Source organism: Callorhinus ursinus, unplaced genomic scaffold (genome assembly GCF_003265705.2).
Source record: "Callorhinus ursinus isolate GAN/ISIS: 27379988/994484 unplaced genomic scaffold, GSC_fseal_2.0 scaffold16, whole genome shotgun sequence".
NCBI lineage: Eukaryota > Metazoa > Chordata > Mammalia > Carnivora > Otariidae > Callorhinus > Callorhinus ursinus.
Genome location: NW_027397078.1, coordinates 12,321,258 through 12,339,401, shown reverse-complemented (window position 1 = coordinate 12,339,401; position 18,144 = coordinate 12,321,258). Strand labels below are relative to the sequence as shown.

The 18,144-nt window shown below is 34.9% G+C and overlaps 1 protein-coding gene across 1 annotated transcript in view; it reads left to right on the top strand.

The window, feature by feature from the left end:
* Positions 1-18,144, top strand: part of CFAP47 (cilia and flagella associated protein 47) — a 514,691-nt gene that overhangs the window by 475,160 nt on the left and 21,387 nt on the right. Inside the window, exons 61-62 of the mRNA XM_073901936.1 lie at positions 410-581; positions 3,674-3,835. Coding sequence (XP_073758037.1) covers positions 410-581; positions 3,674-3,835 — 334 coding nt within the window. The remainder of the gene's footprint in view (positions 1-409; positions 582-3,673; positions 3,836-18,144) is intronic.

The window sequence follows — 18,144 nt, the reverse complement described above, 5'->3', positions numbered from 1 at the left end:
AACTTCATTCAAATCTTTCTTTATAAATTACAAGTCTATAAACTTTTAATATATTTATTATATAGACAATACCTATTATTTATATTTTATGGTAAATATTCATTATTAATTTCTGTCTGGCTATTTCTTGTTCATAAATCTGAATTTTAAAGATTTAAGGTGGTGAGAGTTGTCTTCTGCATTTATTTTTTATTCATTCATTTATTTATTTACCTTTTAACAAAAACATAAATGAGTACATCTATTATATACCCAGTAATGCACTAGGTATTATGAACACAAGGGTAAATAATATAAAACCCTCTCCCTCCCTCTAAGTACCTGTGCATGATTAGTGTTGACAGGTAATTGATTTTCAATCTATATATATTTAATTAAGTTGAAATCATTTTAATCTTGATTTTCTTAGATTTGCCTGTGAAACGTGAATTTGAATATGAAATTCAATTTGAATCTGAAGTTATGAAGTCTAACTTGGAATCCTGCGTAGCTTTATATATGATCAAAAAATCTTATCATGTCAAAGCTAAAATGATAGCATTGGTCTTCAATGTGGTATTTGCACCAAAGAAACCATTGAGGTAAAACTTTTTTCTTTAAATAATATTATTACTTTTTGAAACTACATATTACTCTTTTAAACAAAATTATGTTGATTTTTCTTTCCATCTTTTATATTTGGATTGTATTACTTCTTTGATGCTGTTGAGGTAAATATTTTGGGCTAGATTATCTCTAGCTATCAAACTCTGAAAAGTATTCTGATGAGAAAAAACAGTCCAAGTGATTAGAAATCTAAGATATCCTTCACAAATTGTGACCTCCCAAAGGTCATTAGGGTATAGTATTCACAAAAGAGCAGTGCACTTTGTAAAATTTTTTAAAAAATTACTGACTTGGTACTGTGCATTAACAACATGATGTTTCTTTTTTTTTTTTTAAGATTTATTTATTTGGGAGTGGGCAGAGGGACAGAATCTTCAAGCAGACTCCACACTGAGCACAGAGCCCAGCGCGGGGCTCAATCTCAGGATCCTTGAGATCATGACCTGAACCAAAATCACTAGTCAGACACTTAACCTACTGAGACACCCAGATGCCCCAACACGATGTTTCTTGATACTACTTCAAAGAACCAGTTTGAATGATAAAAAATGCCTCAGCTGTGTTCTACTTTGTAATTGCTGTCATTACCCTTTTACCACCAAAACTATATTATTGCACATCCTTTAGTAAGGTTTAAGAGGATAATATTGGAATCTGTGAGAATAGTGACCTTTGAACGTCTTTCTTCTGGGAAACCTCATCCAGTATCTTTATATTTACTTCTTAGGCAACTGGTACTTAGCACATGCAAATGCTATATGATGGGTCACATCCGAAATAGGGCTTTCTTTATGTCTTAATGCAGAGCTACCGATCAGTACCACAATACACACAAAGTACAAAATATAGCCTGGAAATGAAAAGACAGCTGAAGTATTATCTGTGCTTTTAAATGTTTCTGTAGTGTAACTATGTATTTGATGTAGCCAGGCATGTATTTAATGTAGCTTTGAATATGTAGTTCAATAACTAAAAGATACCAGGGTCATCTTCAGGAAGCAGTAATAAAACTAAGCTGCAAGAAGATAGTATACTCTAAACATTTATCTTCTCTTTCATTTTGATAGCTTTCTCTGTTTCATAGTATTTTTTTTCACATTTAGATTTGTACTATGTTGATTTAGTGATATGGAAATTACCAGCAACAACCAGAAGGGGAGAATGTTATCATTAGTGAATATGAGCATAACCAGTGTGAATTTATACCCCTTCAACATTTTGTGGATTTAGAGCTTCTTGGGGAATGTTTGCAAAACTGATTTAGGACAACTTGTGTGCATAAATTTTTGTGAGTGTTGTGTGATATTCTGATGTAGTTTAATAATTCTGTTTTGTGTATATATATATATATATATATATTTATTTTCTTTTATCTTTCCTTCCTCCTTATTTATTTGGGATGGTTCACTGGAAGACATACAGTTAAATGAGAAAAACCAAAATAAACTCAATAGGTCTAAATTATGAAAAAGAACAAGAAAATAATTATACCTAAACCATGCTTTATCTAGATAAATAAGTATTAAATTCAATTATTTTCTTCCTGTTTGGCGAGGTAAAAAAGAAAACAAAATTTTCATGTTTTGGTGAAAAGAAAATATAACATTATTTCACAACAGTTAATACAAGGTAATTTTTCACATTCCTCTTTTTACAGAATAGTGTATATAATAAAAATAATAATAATAATAATTGTCAGGGCCCTAATTGGTGGTTTTACAAAAACAAACAAGATTATTTCTACAGGTCTTGACCTTTTCTTGCAATAAAAATCAAGGGTCTGATACAAAAACTTGAGCGATCAGTAGTTAATATGGTCGTGAATCAGCCTGATGATTGTAATTTAACACAGGTCTAAACATTTTTTAATAAATAAATGATCGATATCATTTGTCCTGGGGTTTCTTAAGAAATAATCATTATCTTAGCTCAACTTTCTCCTGGAACTCTTGACCTGCTGTTCTTTCTGAGAGTTTTATGTAAAAGGATTGTGATTTCTTTGTCCAATCTGACATACAATATTACAGCCACACCATTACCTGTTTGCATTATTTCCACCCTAAGCAAGCAAACAAACAAGTAACCATTCCTCATTTTCACCTACTACCCTATGTCTCCACTCTCCTTCATAGCCAAATGCTTAGAAAGGCTATCTCTATTCACTTCATTAATTCAGCTACCACTCAATTATAAGTTATTATGAAGAGTGTTTGTGGTCTTTTAATTTAAATTAAAATTGCAATTTAATTTTTGAAAATCTTTAAGTCAATTTTATGAACTTTGTAAGTGTCCACAGAAAATATAATTTTTCTACATGAAATAAGAATTTAAAAAACTTTCTCATGATGTTTCCTTTTGAACAAAATTTCCATACAGACCTATCTGTATAACACCTGGGTCCCTTTGCCAACCTAGCCTTGGATTCTTAAATATTACCATATTCTATGCTGGTTATGGAAAATTTGCAGTCAATTCTGCATATTTTACTGGTACTTAGTAAATAAGTAGAGAGTAGATAAGATGTGCTACAAAATAATTATCTCACAGGGAGATTGACAATATAACCAAAGACCTAAAATTTATTTCTAAAATGTAATTCACAGTCACCTGCATTTTTTTAAAGAATTTAAAGTCCCAAGGATGCCTGGGTAGCTCAGATGGTTAAGCATCTGCCTTCGGCCCAGGTCATGATCTCCAGGTCCTGGGATTGAGCCCCACATCAAGCCCCACATGGAACCCCACTCCGGGCTCCCAGCTCAGCAAGGAGTCTGCTTCTCCCTCTCTCTCTGCCTTTCCCCCTGCTTGTTCTCTCTCTGTAGCTCTCTCTCTCTCTCTCTCTCTCTCTCTCTCTCTCTCTTTCTCTCTCTCTCTCTCTCAAATGAATAAATAAAATCTTTTAAAAAATAAAAATAAATAAAAAATTAAAAAAAGAAATAAAAGTCCCAATATTTTTACCAAAACCACAAGGTTTGCTTACATTTTCACCCTAGATATTGGTCTGCTATACTGTATTCTCTTTTTACTTGTTTTCCTGTAGTATCCTTTGTAATCGCTTTTTCTATTTAAGGACTCAAATTACACTGAAAATAGAGTGCATAACAGATGGGATTTGGAAGTTTCCCATAACGTTGGTTGCTACTGAGCCTGATGTGGATGATGTCATTGATATTGAAGGCATTGGTTTATTTAAGGAATCTACTGTTGACTTCAGGCTGACAAGTCAGACGAGGTAATATATCAAGCAAAAGTATATAATTGGTTTTGTGAATGTAATTTATGCTGAATTGAGAAAAAAATTTAAGATGGAAAATTCTATTATGTCATCTTTTGCTGTTTAAGCCAGAGAAGTATTGATTTTATGAATCAAAGCTTCATATATTTCATAATTTTTAATTAAATATTGGAAAAATAGAGCCTACAAAGTGAAGACCAAAAAAAAAAAAAAACCAAGAAACAAAAGTAAATAGATATTGAAATTTAGGATGATATTTCTATTTGTTTTTCTTTTTTCTTTAAGATTTATTTGAGAGAGAGAAAGATAGCACATGAGCAGGGGCAGGGGCAGAGAGAGAGAGAGAGAATCTCAAGCAGACTCTGTGCTGAGTGTGGAGCCTAATGAGGGACTCGATCTTAGGACCCTGAGGTCATGACCTGAGCTGAAACAAAGAGGCGGACACTTAACTGACTGAGCCACCCAGGCGCCCCTCTATTTGTTTTTCAAAGGATGTTATTAATGTATTTTTATAGCCCACTCTCATTAAGTTTTTTATTTTAATTCTAGTAAAGTTAACATACAGTGTTATATTAGTTTGGGGCATACAATATAGTGATCAACAGTTCTATCCATTACTCAGTGCTCATCATAATAAGCATACTCTTGATCCCCTTCACCTATTTTACCCATCCCCTCCCCTCCCCTCCCCTCCCCTCCCCTCTGGTAAATATTTCATTTGTTCTCTATAGTTAAGAGTCTGTTTCTTGGTTTGCCTCTCTGTTTTTTTCCTTTGTTCATTTGTTTTGTTTCTTAAATGTCACATGTTAATAAAATCATATGCTATTTGTCTTTCTCTGACTAACATATTTCACTTTGTGTTTTACTCTCTTCCTCCATCCTTGCTATTGCAAATAGCAAAATTTCATTCTTTTTATGGCTGAAGTGTGTGTGTGTGTGTGTGTGTCTGTGTGTGTGTGTACCATTTCTTTATTCATTTATCTATCAATGGATACTTGGGCTGCTTCCATCATTTGGCTATTGTAAATAATGTTGCAATAAACAAATAAACATAGGGCTGCGTATATCCTTTTGGATTAGTGTTTTTGTATTCTTTGGGTAAATACCTAGGAGTGTGATTACTGGATCATAGAGTAGTTCTGTTTTTAACTTTTTGAGGAACCTCCATACTGTCTTCCACAGTGGCTACACAAATTTGTATTCTTACCGGCAGTACACGAGGGTTCCTTTTCCTCCACATCCTCACCAACACGTGTTGTTTCTTGTGTTTTTGATTTTAGCCATTCTGATAGGTGTAAGGTGATATCTCACTGTAGTTTTTTTTCAAGATTTAATTAAATTCCAGTTAGTCAACATACAGTATAATATTAATTTCAGCTGTACAATATAGTGATTCAACACTTCCATATAATACCTAGTGCCTATCACAACAAGAGCATTCCTTAATCCCCATGACCTATTTTACCCATTCCTCCCACCCACCTCCCCTCCAGTAACCCTCAGTTTTTTTCTGTATAGTTAAGAGTCCATTTCCTGGTTTGCCTCTCTTTTATTTCCCCCATTTCATCTGTTTTGTTTCTTAAATGACACATATTGGTGAAATCATACAGTATTTGACTTTCTCTGACAGACTTATTTCACTTAGCATAATGCTCTCTAGCTCCATCCACATCTTTGCAAATGCCAAGATTTAATTCTTTTTGATGGCTGAGTTATATTCCATTGTATACATATAACACATCTTCTTTATCCATTCATCAGTCAGTGGACATTTGGGCTCTTTCCATCATTTGGCTATTGTTGATAATGCTGCTATAAACATCAGGGTGCCTGTATCTCTTTGAATCAATATTTTTGTCTCCTTTGGGTAAATACTTAGTAGTGCAATTACTGGATCATAGGGTAGTTCTATGTTTAACTTTTTAAAAAAGATTTTATTTATTTATTTGAGAGAGAGAGCACACATGCACACAAGTGGGGAGAAGGGCAGAGAAGGAGGGAGAGGGAAAGGGAGAGAATCTCAAGCAGACTCTGCGGTGAGTGCGGAGCCTGACATGGGGCTCCATCTCAGAACCCTGAGATCATGACCTGAGGTAAAACCAGGAGTTGGACGCTTAACTGACGAGCCACCCAGGCACCCCTTATTTTTAACTTTTTGAGGGACCTCCAAACTGTTTTCCAGAGTGGCTGCACCAGTTTGCATTCCCACCAACAGTGAAAGAAGTTTCCCCTTTCTCCCATCCTTGTCAATACCCCTTGTTTCCTGTGTTTTTAATTTTAGCCATTCTGACAGGTGTGAGGTAATATCTCATTGAAGTTTTGATTTGCATTTCCCTGATGTTGAGCATCTTTTCATGTGTCATTGGCCATCTGTATGTCTTCTTTGGAGAAATGTCTATTCACGACTTTTGCCCATTTTTTAATTAGATTATTTGTTTCTCAAGTGTTGAATTGTACCAGTTCTTTATAGATTTTTGGATACTAACCCTTTATTAGATATGTCATTTGCAAATACCATCTCCCATTCAGTAGGTTGTCTTTTAGTTTTGTTGATTGTTTCCTTCTCTCTGCAGAAGCTTTTTATTTTGATGTAATCCCAATAGTTTATTTTTGCTTTTATTTCCCTTGCCGCAGGAGATATATCTAGAAAAAAATTTTAAAGATCAATGGAGTATTTTTCAGTGAACTTTAATGGTTTGGGGTTATGTAGTGGTTTAACTAAGTGGAGATGATCAGGTAACCTATTTTGGTTATATTTTCTATATTATTATTCTGCTCCATCATAGCTATCCTTGTTATACTTGTGATAACATAGGCAGTATGACCATAATACTTTTACCTATCTCGTGTGTGAAATATATTTTACACCTGTTTTTGAGATACAACAAACATGCCGTAAAATTTCATTGTAAGTATACATTTCAATAATTTCTTTGAAAAATTGCAGAATTTGCAATCATAACCACATTCCAGGGTTAGAACTCTCCCATTTCCCCCAAAATATCCCTCAAGCCCCTTTGCATTCAACCCCTGCTCCCACCCCCAGTCTCAGGCAACCAGTGATTTGCTTTCTGTCTCTAAAATCTTGCCTTTTCTGGATATTACATATAAATAAAATCACCCAATATGTAGTCTTTAAAAAGAAACTGTTTTTTAAGCAGTGTTAGGTTGATGACAGAATTTGAGACGAAGGTGCAGAGATTTCTCATATACCTCCTGCCCCCTGTCATTCATAGCCTTCCTGATTGTCAACTTCGCCCACTGGAATGGTACATTTTTTACCATGGATGGACCTACATTGACACATCAAAATCACCAAAAGTCCATAGTTTACCTTAGGGTTGGTTCATTCTTGGTGTTGTACATTCTAAGAATCTGGAAAGAAGAACAATGACATATATGCATCTTTATAATATACAGAGTATTTTCACTGCACTAAAAAATCCTCAGTGCTCTCTATATTCATCTCTCTCTCTCTTACCCCTGGAAACCTAGTCTCCTGGTTTAGACTTTTTCAGAATGTTATGTAATTGGAATCATATAGTATGTAGCCTTTTAAAACTGGCTTCTTTTACTTGATGATATGCATGTGAGGTTTATCCATGTCTTTCATGGCGTGATAGCTCATTTTTTTTTTAGCTTTGAGTAATATTCCACTGTCTGGATGTACCACAGCTTATTTACCCATTCACCTGCTGAAGGATGTCTTGGTTGCTTCCAAGTTTTGGCAGTTGTGAACAAAGCTGCTATAAACATCTTCGTACAGGTTTTATTGTGGATATAAGTTTTCAAGTCTTTGGGGTAAACACCCGGGAGCACGATTGCCAGATCCTATGGTAAGGTTATGTCTAGTTTTGTAAGAAATTGCCAAACTGTCTTCCTAAATGGCTGTGCCATTTTGTACTCTCACCAATTATGAATGACAGTTCCTGTTGCTCTATACCCTTGTCAGCATTTGAGACTATCAGTGTTCTCGATTTTGGCCATTTTAAAAGAAGTATAGTGGTTTCTCATTGTAGTTTTGGTTTGCATTTCCCTAATGATATGGTACACAATACATCTTTTTCAAATGCTTACTTGACATCTGTGTACCTTCTTTGGTGAGGTGCGTGATAAGGTCTTTGGCCCATTTTTAAGTTGGGTTGTTTGGGTTGTTTTTTTTTTTATTGTTGAGTTTTTAAGAGTTCTCTGCATATAATGCGTAACAGTCCATTATCAAATGTGTCTTTCACAAATACTTTCTCCCAGTCTGTAGCTTGTGTTCTAATTCTCTTGATATTGTCCGTCACAGAGGAGTTTTTAATGTTAATAGGATCCAACTTACCAATTTTTCTTTCATGAATTTTGTCTTTGTTGTTGTGTCTAATAAGGCATCACCATTCCCAAGGTCATCTAGCTTTTCTTTTATGTTATCTTCTACTAGCTTCATAGTTTTGTGTTTTGAATTTAGGTTTATGATCCATTTTGAGTTAACTTTTGTAGTGGGTGTAAAGTATGTGTCTAGATTCTTTTTTTTTTTTTGCATGCGGATGTCCATTTGTTCCAGCACCGTTTGTTGAAGAGACTCTCTTTTCTCCATTGTATTGCCTTTGCTCCTTTGTCAAAGATCAGTTGACTATATGTATGTGTGTCTATTTCTAGGCTCTCTGTTCTGTTCCACTGATCTATTTGCCTGTTCTTTGGCCAATACCACACTGTCTTCATTACTGTGGCTTTCTAGTAAGTCTTGAAGTTGAATATCCAAAGATATTTCAAAATATTAGATATTTTTGTTTAAATGTAAACATATTTAATGCATTCAAAAAGTTTTTCAGGACTAGTGAAATAGTTTCAACTGATTTTATCATAACCAATATTTTTTCAAATGCAATACTGGCAAAAAAAAAAAAAAAACAGGTGGGAATAAACTCCCCAAATTGTATTTTTTATTATACCCAATGTTGTTACCCTTTGCTACTTATATATATTTTAGCTCAGTAATAGTTTGGATGGGTTTTCCTTTATGTTTGAGCAATTGAAATCACCTCATTAGATTCTCTGTCTGTAGTCCCTTTCATTCCAATCTACTTTATATATTGCCGTAAAACCAGTCTCCTTAAAACAATGTTATTAACATGTGACTTCCCTTGTCAAAAGCATTTGATGGTTTCCTGTTGCTTACCCAAAGTGGCATCTAAATTATGCATGCTGTTCATGGTCCTAGCTCTCTCTGACCTTTCCAATTTCTTCTTTCCACTGTCTAAAACAGATCTTCTGCTTCAGTCTTAAGTAAAAAAAAGTCGCTATTCTCAGAGTGTCTTATCCATTACTTCTCACCTGTATTCACTTTCTGTTTGCTTCTAAAATGCCTTTCTTATCTCCTCTCCACTTTCCTAAATTCTAATTGTTCTCCTCAAAATATAATCTTACTTGACCATTTATGTAAATATATGCATATATGTATACACATATACATACATGTATACATATACATATATATATTCCTTAGGCATAATATATAGGATTTTTTTTTTGCAATTTCTTCTGTGTCTTTTGTATTTGCAGTACTAGGCTTTGTTCAGAATTAGTTCCTATTAGGTATCTAGTAATGAATCAAACTTAGGAAAATAATTTAGAATAAAATGAATACATTTTATTCATTCAACAAAATTTCTGAAGATAAATATTCCAGTTAGGCCAGTATAATACAGGTATTCTCATAGAAAAATTACTGTTGTTGTATGCAAGAGAACAAAATGACATGCTACCTTAATATCAAAATATAAACCCAGTATGAAATTCATAGTATGGTCATTTATTTTGGAGGGTTATAAGATTCTTAATGTGTTTTTCTCCTGTAAATGCTTGAATCAAAGTTAGTATTCAATAAATATTAATTGTGAAATCAACTAAAAGGCACTGAGCTGATTTCTGCAGGCTAATTCAAAGAACATAGAGCTTTATAATTACTGCATATCATTAGGGAATAAGCATATGGAAAGGTGGTGTTTTATTCCAATTATATTGTACTTTATAGAAAGTGAGATCCCCATGGGACCATGTTTTATTCATCTTTGTAAACTCTCTACCTAGGTGCACAATAAATTATTTCCATCAATGGATATTTTAAACTGAGTCTTTTTTTTTAAGATTTTATTTATTTACTTGAGAGAGAAAATGAGCGGTGGGGAGGGACGGGGGGAGAGAGTGAGAGAGAGAAGGGGAGAGAGAGAGAGAGAAGCAGACTCCCCGCTGAGTAGGGAGCCCCATGTAGGGCTCGATCCCAGGACCCGGAAATCACAATCTGAGCCGAAGGCAGATGCTTAACCAACTGAGCCACTCAGGCGCCCCATTTTAAACTGAGTCTTGAAGGTTAAGTTGTCATTTGCAATGCAGATTAGGGAAGGGAGTGAAGGAGTTCCAGGAGGAGGATATTATATCTACAAAGTTCTAGGGGGATGAGACAGTGAGTTCTATTGTAAGAACTGAAAGTAGTTAGAATGGCTGGAGTTAGGAGTACCATGGGGAGACTGGGAGCAGGTAACCTAGAATTGGCATCCATTCAGAAGTACTTAACTAGAGAACCGCAGGGCTCCTGGATTCTATTATTCTATTCATTCATCATGCCTGAGGGAAAGAGCAAAATGATGTGGTGACCATTTCTAATTCATTAATTCAATAGTTATTGCACGTCTCCCTTGTTCCATTCGTCTGTGCTTATAAGTCTGTTGTTTGGTCAACAATTAAATATTTGATATCTTCTTTATCTCTCATGCTTCAAGAACATGAGATTCTAGAGCCCCAAATCACCATTTAGTGTTTTATACAATCTAGGGCTTCAGTAAATATTGATTAGTGAGTAAATGAATAAATTCATGAAATCAGAATAAAAAGAAACATCTCAAGGATCCACCTAGTCAGTTATTCAGAAATCACAAAAGTTAGAAAATAAACTATTAAATAGATATATATGGGGTGCCTGGGTGGCTCAGTCATTAAGCGTCTGCCTTCGGCTCAGGTCATGATCCCAGGGTCCTGGGATTGAGCCCCACATCGGGCTCCCTGCTCTGTGGGAAGCCTGCTTATCTCTCTCCCACTTACCCTGCCGTGTTCTCTCTCTGTCAAATAAATAAATAAAAATCTTTAAACAAAATAAATAGATATATGTTGATTGTTATCTTATTGTGTCATTATTGTAATTTTCTGTTCCATATAGAATTTGATATCTACATTAGTACTTATTGATAAATATGTGTCATATCTCTATATAATATCTTATTTTCCATAAATGAAAATTAATATGGCCATTTAAAACACTTTGTCAATGCATGTGACATCAAGATGTTACAAATCTTGATAGCAAAATTCACAAGTGATCAACTATAAAACATATGCTTTTGGGTGAGTAGCTTCAAAAAAAAGAAACAATTTATCTGGAGGAAATGTAATTTGCTGATGGAAGTTTGATAGGCATGCAGAGCCCTAATGTTTCCTCATAAAATGTAGTCATTGAGATTAGTTAAGAGAAAAAAAGGAAGGGGGAGGAACATGATGTGAAATTCTCAAATCTTGAGTCGAAAAAATATCCTCTGTTTCATAACAATCCAAAGATATTACTGTTTCTCTACATTAAAGAAGGGGATATAAATATTGCTTTATGTTAAAGCAGCAGCTTTGTTAATAGTTTATTTTTTTAAAGATTTTATTTATTTATTTGAGAGAGAGAGAGATAGAAACAGCATGAGAGGGGAAAGGGTCAGAGGGAGAAGCAGGCTCCCCGCTGAGCCAGGAGCCCGATGTGGGACTCGATCTCGGGACTCTGGGATCATGACCTGAGCCGAAGGCAGTCGCTTAACCAACTGAGCCACCCAGGCGCCCTGTTAATAGTTTAAAACATACTTTGTACATGTGGCAAATAAGACCTTACATCACAAGATGGTGCTTTAAAATAATGGATAATATTTAGAGAAAATTTAATCAATAAATGACACTATTAATAATTTTTGTGGTCATAGAACTAAACTCATTTGGGTCAGGAAATGAGTAAAGCAATTATATTTTTCAAGTCTTCTATAAAATTATCAAGCTAAGTAATTTAATCTTTAGGAATAAAGAATAAAGATGTTTTTTCACAGCATGCAGTAAGGGATTGCTGAGGGTCTTATATGTACAGTACTGCAAAATGGCCAATTATTAAGAGCAGCCCCTGTAATATAAGAAAGGACAAGGGACCCGAAGGGGTACGTGTACCCCAATGTTTATAGCAGCAATGTCCACAATAGCCAAACTGTGGAAAGAGCCAAGATGCCCATCGACAGATGAATGGATAAAGAAGATGTGGTATATATACACAATGGAATATTATGCAGCCATCAAAAGGAATGAGATCTTGCCATTTGCAACGACGTGGATGGAACTGGAGGGTGTTATGCTGAGTGAATTAAGTCAATCAGAGAAAGACATGTATCACATGACCTCACTGATATGAGGAATTCTTAATCTCAGGAAACAAACTGAGTGTTACTGGAGTGGTTGGGGGTGGGAGGGATGGGATGGCTGGGTGATAGACATTGGGGAGGGTATGTGCTACGGTGAGCGCTGTGAATTGTGCAAGACTGTTGAATCACAGATCTGTACTTATGAAACAAATAACGCAACATATTTTAAGTAAAAAGGAAAAGAAGAAGATAACAGGAGAGGAAGAAAAGGGGAGTATGTCAGAGGGGGAGACGAACCATGAGAGATGATGGACTCTGAAAAACAAACTGAGGGTTCTAGAGGGTAGGGGGGGTGGGGGGATGGGTTAGCCTGGTGATGGGTATTGAGGAGGGCACGTTTTGCATGGTGCACTGGGTGTTATGAACAAACAATGAATCATGGAACACTGCATCAAAAACTAATGATGTAATATATGGTGATTAACATAACAATAAAAAAATTAAAAAAAAAAAAATCTTAGGGTTTTCAGTGTATAGATCTTTAACCTCCTTGGTTAAATTTATTACTAAGTATTTTATTCTTTTAGATGCTATTGTAAAATGGGATGGTTTTCTTTATTTATTTTTCAGATAGTTTGTTGTTAGTATATGGAAATACAACTGATTTTTGTATGTTGGTTTTGTGTCCTATAACCTTAAAATTTTGTTTATTGGTTCTGATGGTTTTTTGGTGTAGTTCTCGGGATTTCTATATGTAAGATCATATCATCTGTAAGAATAGATACAATTTTACTTCTTCTTTTCTGATTTGGATGCCTTTTATTTCTTTTTCTTATCTGTTTACTCTGGCATGGACTTTCAGTACTGTGTTGAGTAGAAGCAGTGAGAATGGGCACCTTTGTCTTGTTCCTGATCTTACAGGAAAACCTATCATTGAGTATGATGTTGGCTGTGGGCTTGTCATATATGGCCTTTATTATGTTGAGGTATGTTCCTTCTAAATTCAATTTGTTGAGAGTTTTTATCATGAAAGGATGTTGAATTTTGTCAAATGCTTTTTTGCATTTGTCTAAATGATAATGTAAGTTTTATCTTTCACACTGTTAATGTGGTATGTCATATTTATTAATTTATTTGAACCATCTTTGCATCCTAGAGATAAATCCCACTTGATTATGGCATATGAAACTTTTAATGTACTGTTGAATTCAGTTTGCTAGTCTTTTGTTGAGAATTTGTATACCTTTTCTTTCCTGGTAGTGTCCTTATCTGGCTTTGCCATCAGGGTAATGCTGATCTCATAAAAGAAGTTGGAGAATGTTCCTTTCTCTTCAACATTTTGCAAAAATTTAAGAAAGATTGGTATTAATTCTTTTTAAAATATTTGGTAGAATTCACTAGTGAAACCATTTGGTCCTGGGCTTTTCTTTGTTGGCAGGTTTTTAGCCATTGATTCAGTCTCCTTACTCCTGTTGCTGTTTCGCATTTAAAGTAGCAGTCACCTCCTCCCAGTCTTTGCTGAATGGTTTCAGGCAAGAAATGCCTCTTGCACTCCTACTTGGGATTCTGAGTCTTTCTCAGTGCTTTTCTATGTCTGTGGCTGCTCCACACCTCTTACTCTAATCTCGAATTCTGTCCATCTTGTCAAACCACTCTGAGAGCTGACAGCTTCCTTTTTGCTTTCCCTAGGGTGGTGCTGAATGCTTGACTTTCTGGTTTCCCATAGACGCACAGTAGTGGGGAGCACATACAGGGAACTAGCCATGGGGTGAGAATGTGTGTGCATGAGGCACCCAGAGTGCTAGGGATGCTTGTGGGCCAGCTGGGACATCTGCAGGTGAGGCGTCCCTGTTGGCTTTTGTGTGGGCTTCTTGACAGAGTCTGTGACATAGTAGGATCCATGTCCTTTTAATATCCTCTGAGAGTCCTGTGCTCAGCTCTTCCAGCTGCTTCCCTGCCAGGGGCAATCCTCCGGGGTAGGGAGCTTTTCCCTTGCCTGTAGCCATGACCATAGTAAGCAAGTCAGTCACCAGGATATGGAACTGCATTCTCAAAATGGCTGTGCTCAGTTTTAGACTGCACTAGAGTTTCATTCACAATTTCTACCTGGATCCTGAAGCTCCCATAAAGGTACTTTTGTCTATGGATGGATACCAAATTATTATTGCTATGGAATATATGAGCAATGGACATCTTATTCAGTCATCCTGCTGATGTTGCTCCTATTTTAATCATTTTTTAGTTTCTTGAAGTGGGAGCTTAGATTATTGATTTGAGATCTTCTTTTGTTCTATTTTAAGCATTTATTGTGATAAATTTCCCTCTAGGTACTGCTTTAGCTGCATTTCACAGATTTTGATAAGTTGTATTTTCATATTTATTCAGTTCTAAATGTATTTTTGATTTTGTTTGGACTTCCCCTTTTATTTTGAAAAGTACTGTTTAATTTACAAATATTTCAGATTTCTGTTATCTTTCTGTTATTGATTTCCAGTTAGATTCTTTTATGGTCAGAGAACCTACTCTGATTTCAGTCATTTTTTATATTTATTGAAAAGAATAAATATTTTTCTTTTGTTGGATGGAGTGTTCTGTAAATATCTATTAGAGCTTGTAGGTTGATATTGTTCAATTCCTTTGTTTAATTGATGATTCTTTGCCCCATGGTTCTAAACATTGATGAGGGGGTAGTGTTGAAATCTCTAGACATAACTGTAGATTTATCTATTTCTTTTTTTCAAGATTTTATTGATTTTGTTGATTTTTATTTATTTGAGAGAGAGTGCAAGTGGGGGTGGGAGGGCGGGAGAAACAGAGGGAGAGGGACAAGCAGACTCTGTGCTGAGCGCAGATCCCACAACCCTGAGATTGTGACCTGAGGCAAAATCAAGAGTCAGACACTCAACAGACTGAACCACCCAGGTGTCCCAATATCTATTTCTTTTTCAAACTCTGCTTTTGCTATATGTATTTTTAAAGTTCTGATACTTAGTGCATTACTCTTCATCATGATACATCTCTCTTTGATAAATGTATTGCTTTGAAGTCTATTTTATCTAATATTCATACAGTCACTACTGCTTTACTCTTGCTTTTTTAAAAAATAAATATTTGCATGGTGTAATGTTTTTCATCCTTTTACTTTTAACCTATCTATGTCATTAATTTGAAGTATATTTCTTGTAGAGAGCATGTAGTTTGATCATCTATTTTTGATTCATTTTGCCAATCTCTTATCTTCCATTGGTGTGAATTTACATACTAATATCTAAAGTAATGATTAATATATTAGGTTTATTTCTGCCATTTTCTTGTTCATTCTGTTTGTTCATTTTATTTCTTTCCTATGCTCCTCTTTTTTTGCCTTTCTATTGGTAATCTGAACTGTTTTTAGAATCCATTGTTATTTGCCTACAGTTTTTTTAAAAAAATGTGTCATTGTATAATCTGTTTTTAGTAGTTGTTGTCAATATTACCATATACATGTGCAATAAATCAGTCTACTATTAGACATTTTGCTACCTCAAGATAAATGTATAGACTTTACTTCTATTGGTTCCTTTACCCTCTTCACTTTTTAAATGTAAATATCTTAAATGTTTTCACTTCATATATTGAACACCATGCTAATAATGCTGTAATTTTTGCTTCAAGTGTAAAATATAATTATAAAAACTCATAAAGGGCACCTGGGTGTCTCAGTTGGTTAAGCGTCTGCCTTCAGCTCAGGTCATGATCTCAGAGTCCTGGGATCTAGCCCTGCATTCAGCTCCCTGCTCAGCAGGGAGTCTGCTTCTCCTTCTCCCTTTGCCCCTCCCCCACTCGTTTTTTTCCTCTCTCTCTCTCTCTCAAATACATAAATAAAATCTTTAAAAAAACTCATGAGAAGGATAGTCTATTATACTTACTCCTATTTTTACCCATTCCATTGTCTTTCTTTCTCCCTGAAGTACCAGCTTCCTTCTATTTTCATTTCTTTTTGTTAAGAGAACTTCTTTTAACTATTCTATAATGTTAGCTCTGTTAGTGACACATTCTCTTAGCTTTCCTTAATCTCATATTGTCTTTAGTCCCCCTTCATTATTGAAAAATATTTTTGCTTGATATAGAATGCATGGTTCAAAATTCTTTTCTCTCATCAGTTGAAAATATTGTGCCACTTTCTTCTGGCTTGCATAGTTTCTGAGGAGAAATGAGCTGTCATTAGAATTGTTCCCCTATAGGTAACATTTCATTTTCTCTAGGCTCTTTCAAAATGTTTTCTTTGATTTTAGTTTTCAGAAGTTTGATTATGTAGTCTTGTTATGTAATGCCTGCTGTCTTCATTGGCCTGAGTTCAATGAAGACAGGGACTAGAACTGTCTTGGTCAGTGCCAGACATATAAGAGATGCTTAATAAGTATGCTCTAAAAGAATGAAAATCCCCAAGTACTTTGGTTTCCATGACAGTAAGTAACAGTAATTATTTAATATAAATTTGCCTTGAAATGTGCTTAGGGACAAAACAAAAGCTTGATGTATTTCTTAGGTTTCTGGTGAATACTAGCATATATAATTATTTGCAATTTCTATTGAGAAATCTTGTAAAACTCTTTCAAAAACACTTTTAAAGTTTAGTCATAGTTCTTTAAAGTATCTATTTGTATTCTTCTTTACTGCATAAAACCATTACATCAGTATATTCGGAGTCTTTTCAAAGTAAATTGTTTATTGCAATCAACAGAATTTTCTAGTGGATTAATCAGCTACAAATAAACACAGTTATGGGCATGATTAGAACTCTGCTCTTCTAATAATTTATTAAATATTCTTTACTGATTGGCCTGTATAACCTTCTCCTTTGCAATCAGGAGTGTGAAAATGACTTTCTGTTTATTGGCAGGCAAGAAATTTTAATATCATACTTGTTTACTCTGAGAAAAACTGCCTCTTAAACAGGAAATCGATTCTCCTTCATCCAGTTTTATATGTACCTCTGGCCTACACAATACTTGGGCTTTGCCCACAGTCTTAGTTATTGCAGATCTGTTTTAGATCATCTACAACATGTTTCCCTTATAGGTGAAAATTCACTAAAGAAATGCAAGAGTTGCTACCTAAAATATGAGAAAGTGAACTGATTTCATAACCTCTATGGGCCTTTAATGAGTAAAATTATCTTTATTCTTTCCTGGTTGCAGGAAATAAATAATTCATAGAATTCAGAGTAACTGAGCCATTGTATTCTGTCCTTGTTAATTAATCACTGTATAATATTATCCTGTATTTAATTTAATGAAAACATGGGAACTAAAGCATTTTAATTCAAAATAACACAAATTCCATCCTTCATTGCCTCATTTGAGACTGCTTTTGACAGATACAATTATATAATTCAATCATCAGTTAGACTACAGTTCTAAAAGTCTGAAAATTTTGGATGTATTCATGAAGGAAAACAATAAAGATATAAAATGAAATGTATGAGTTTTCTGGAAGAATATCATCATGATTATTTCTGTCTAAATTGAAAAATTACTTTCATTGGTCTACTTTCTTTCCAAATCTAATTGGAACCCCCTGCATTTATTTAGTTAATTGGAGACATCAACCAAGGCCCATATTTACTGTCAGAAGGAGGAAAGAATATGCATGTTACATCCTACTGAATATCCATTTTTTTAAAAGATTTTATTTATTTATTTGAGAAAGATAGTGAGAGAGAGCATGAGTCGGGGGCACAGAGAGGGAGAAGCAAGCTCCTCACTGAGCCTGGATCCCAATGCTGGGCTCAGTCCCAGGATACAGGGATCATGACCTGAGCCCAAGGCAGACCCTTAACCAACTGAGCCACCCAGGTGCCCCACTGAACATCCATTTTAATTCAGATTCCAATATGATTCATTGCCC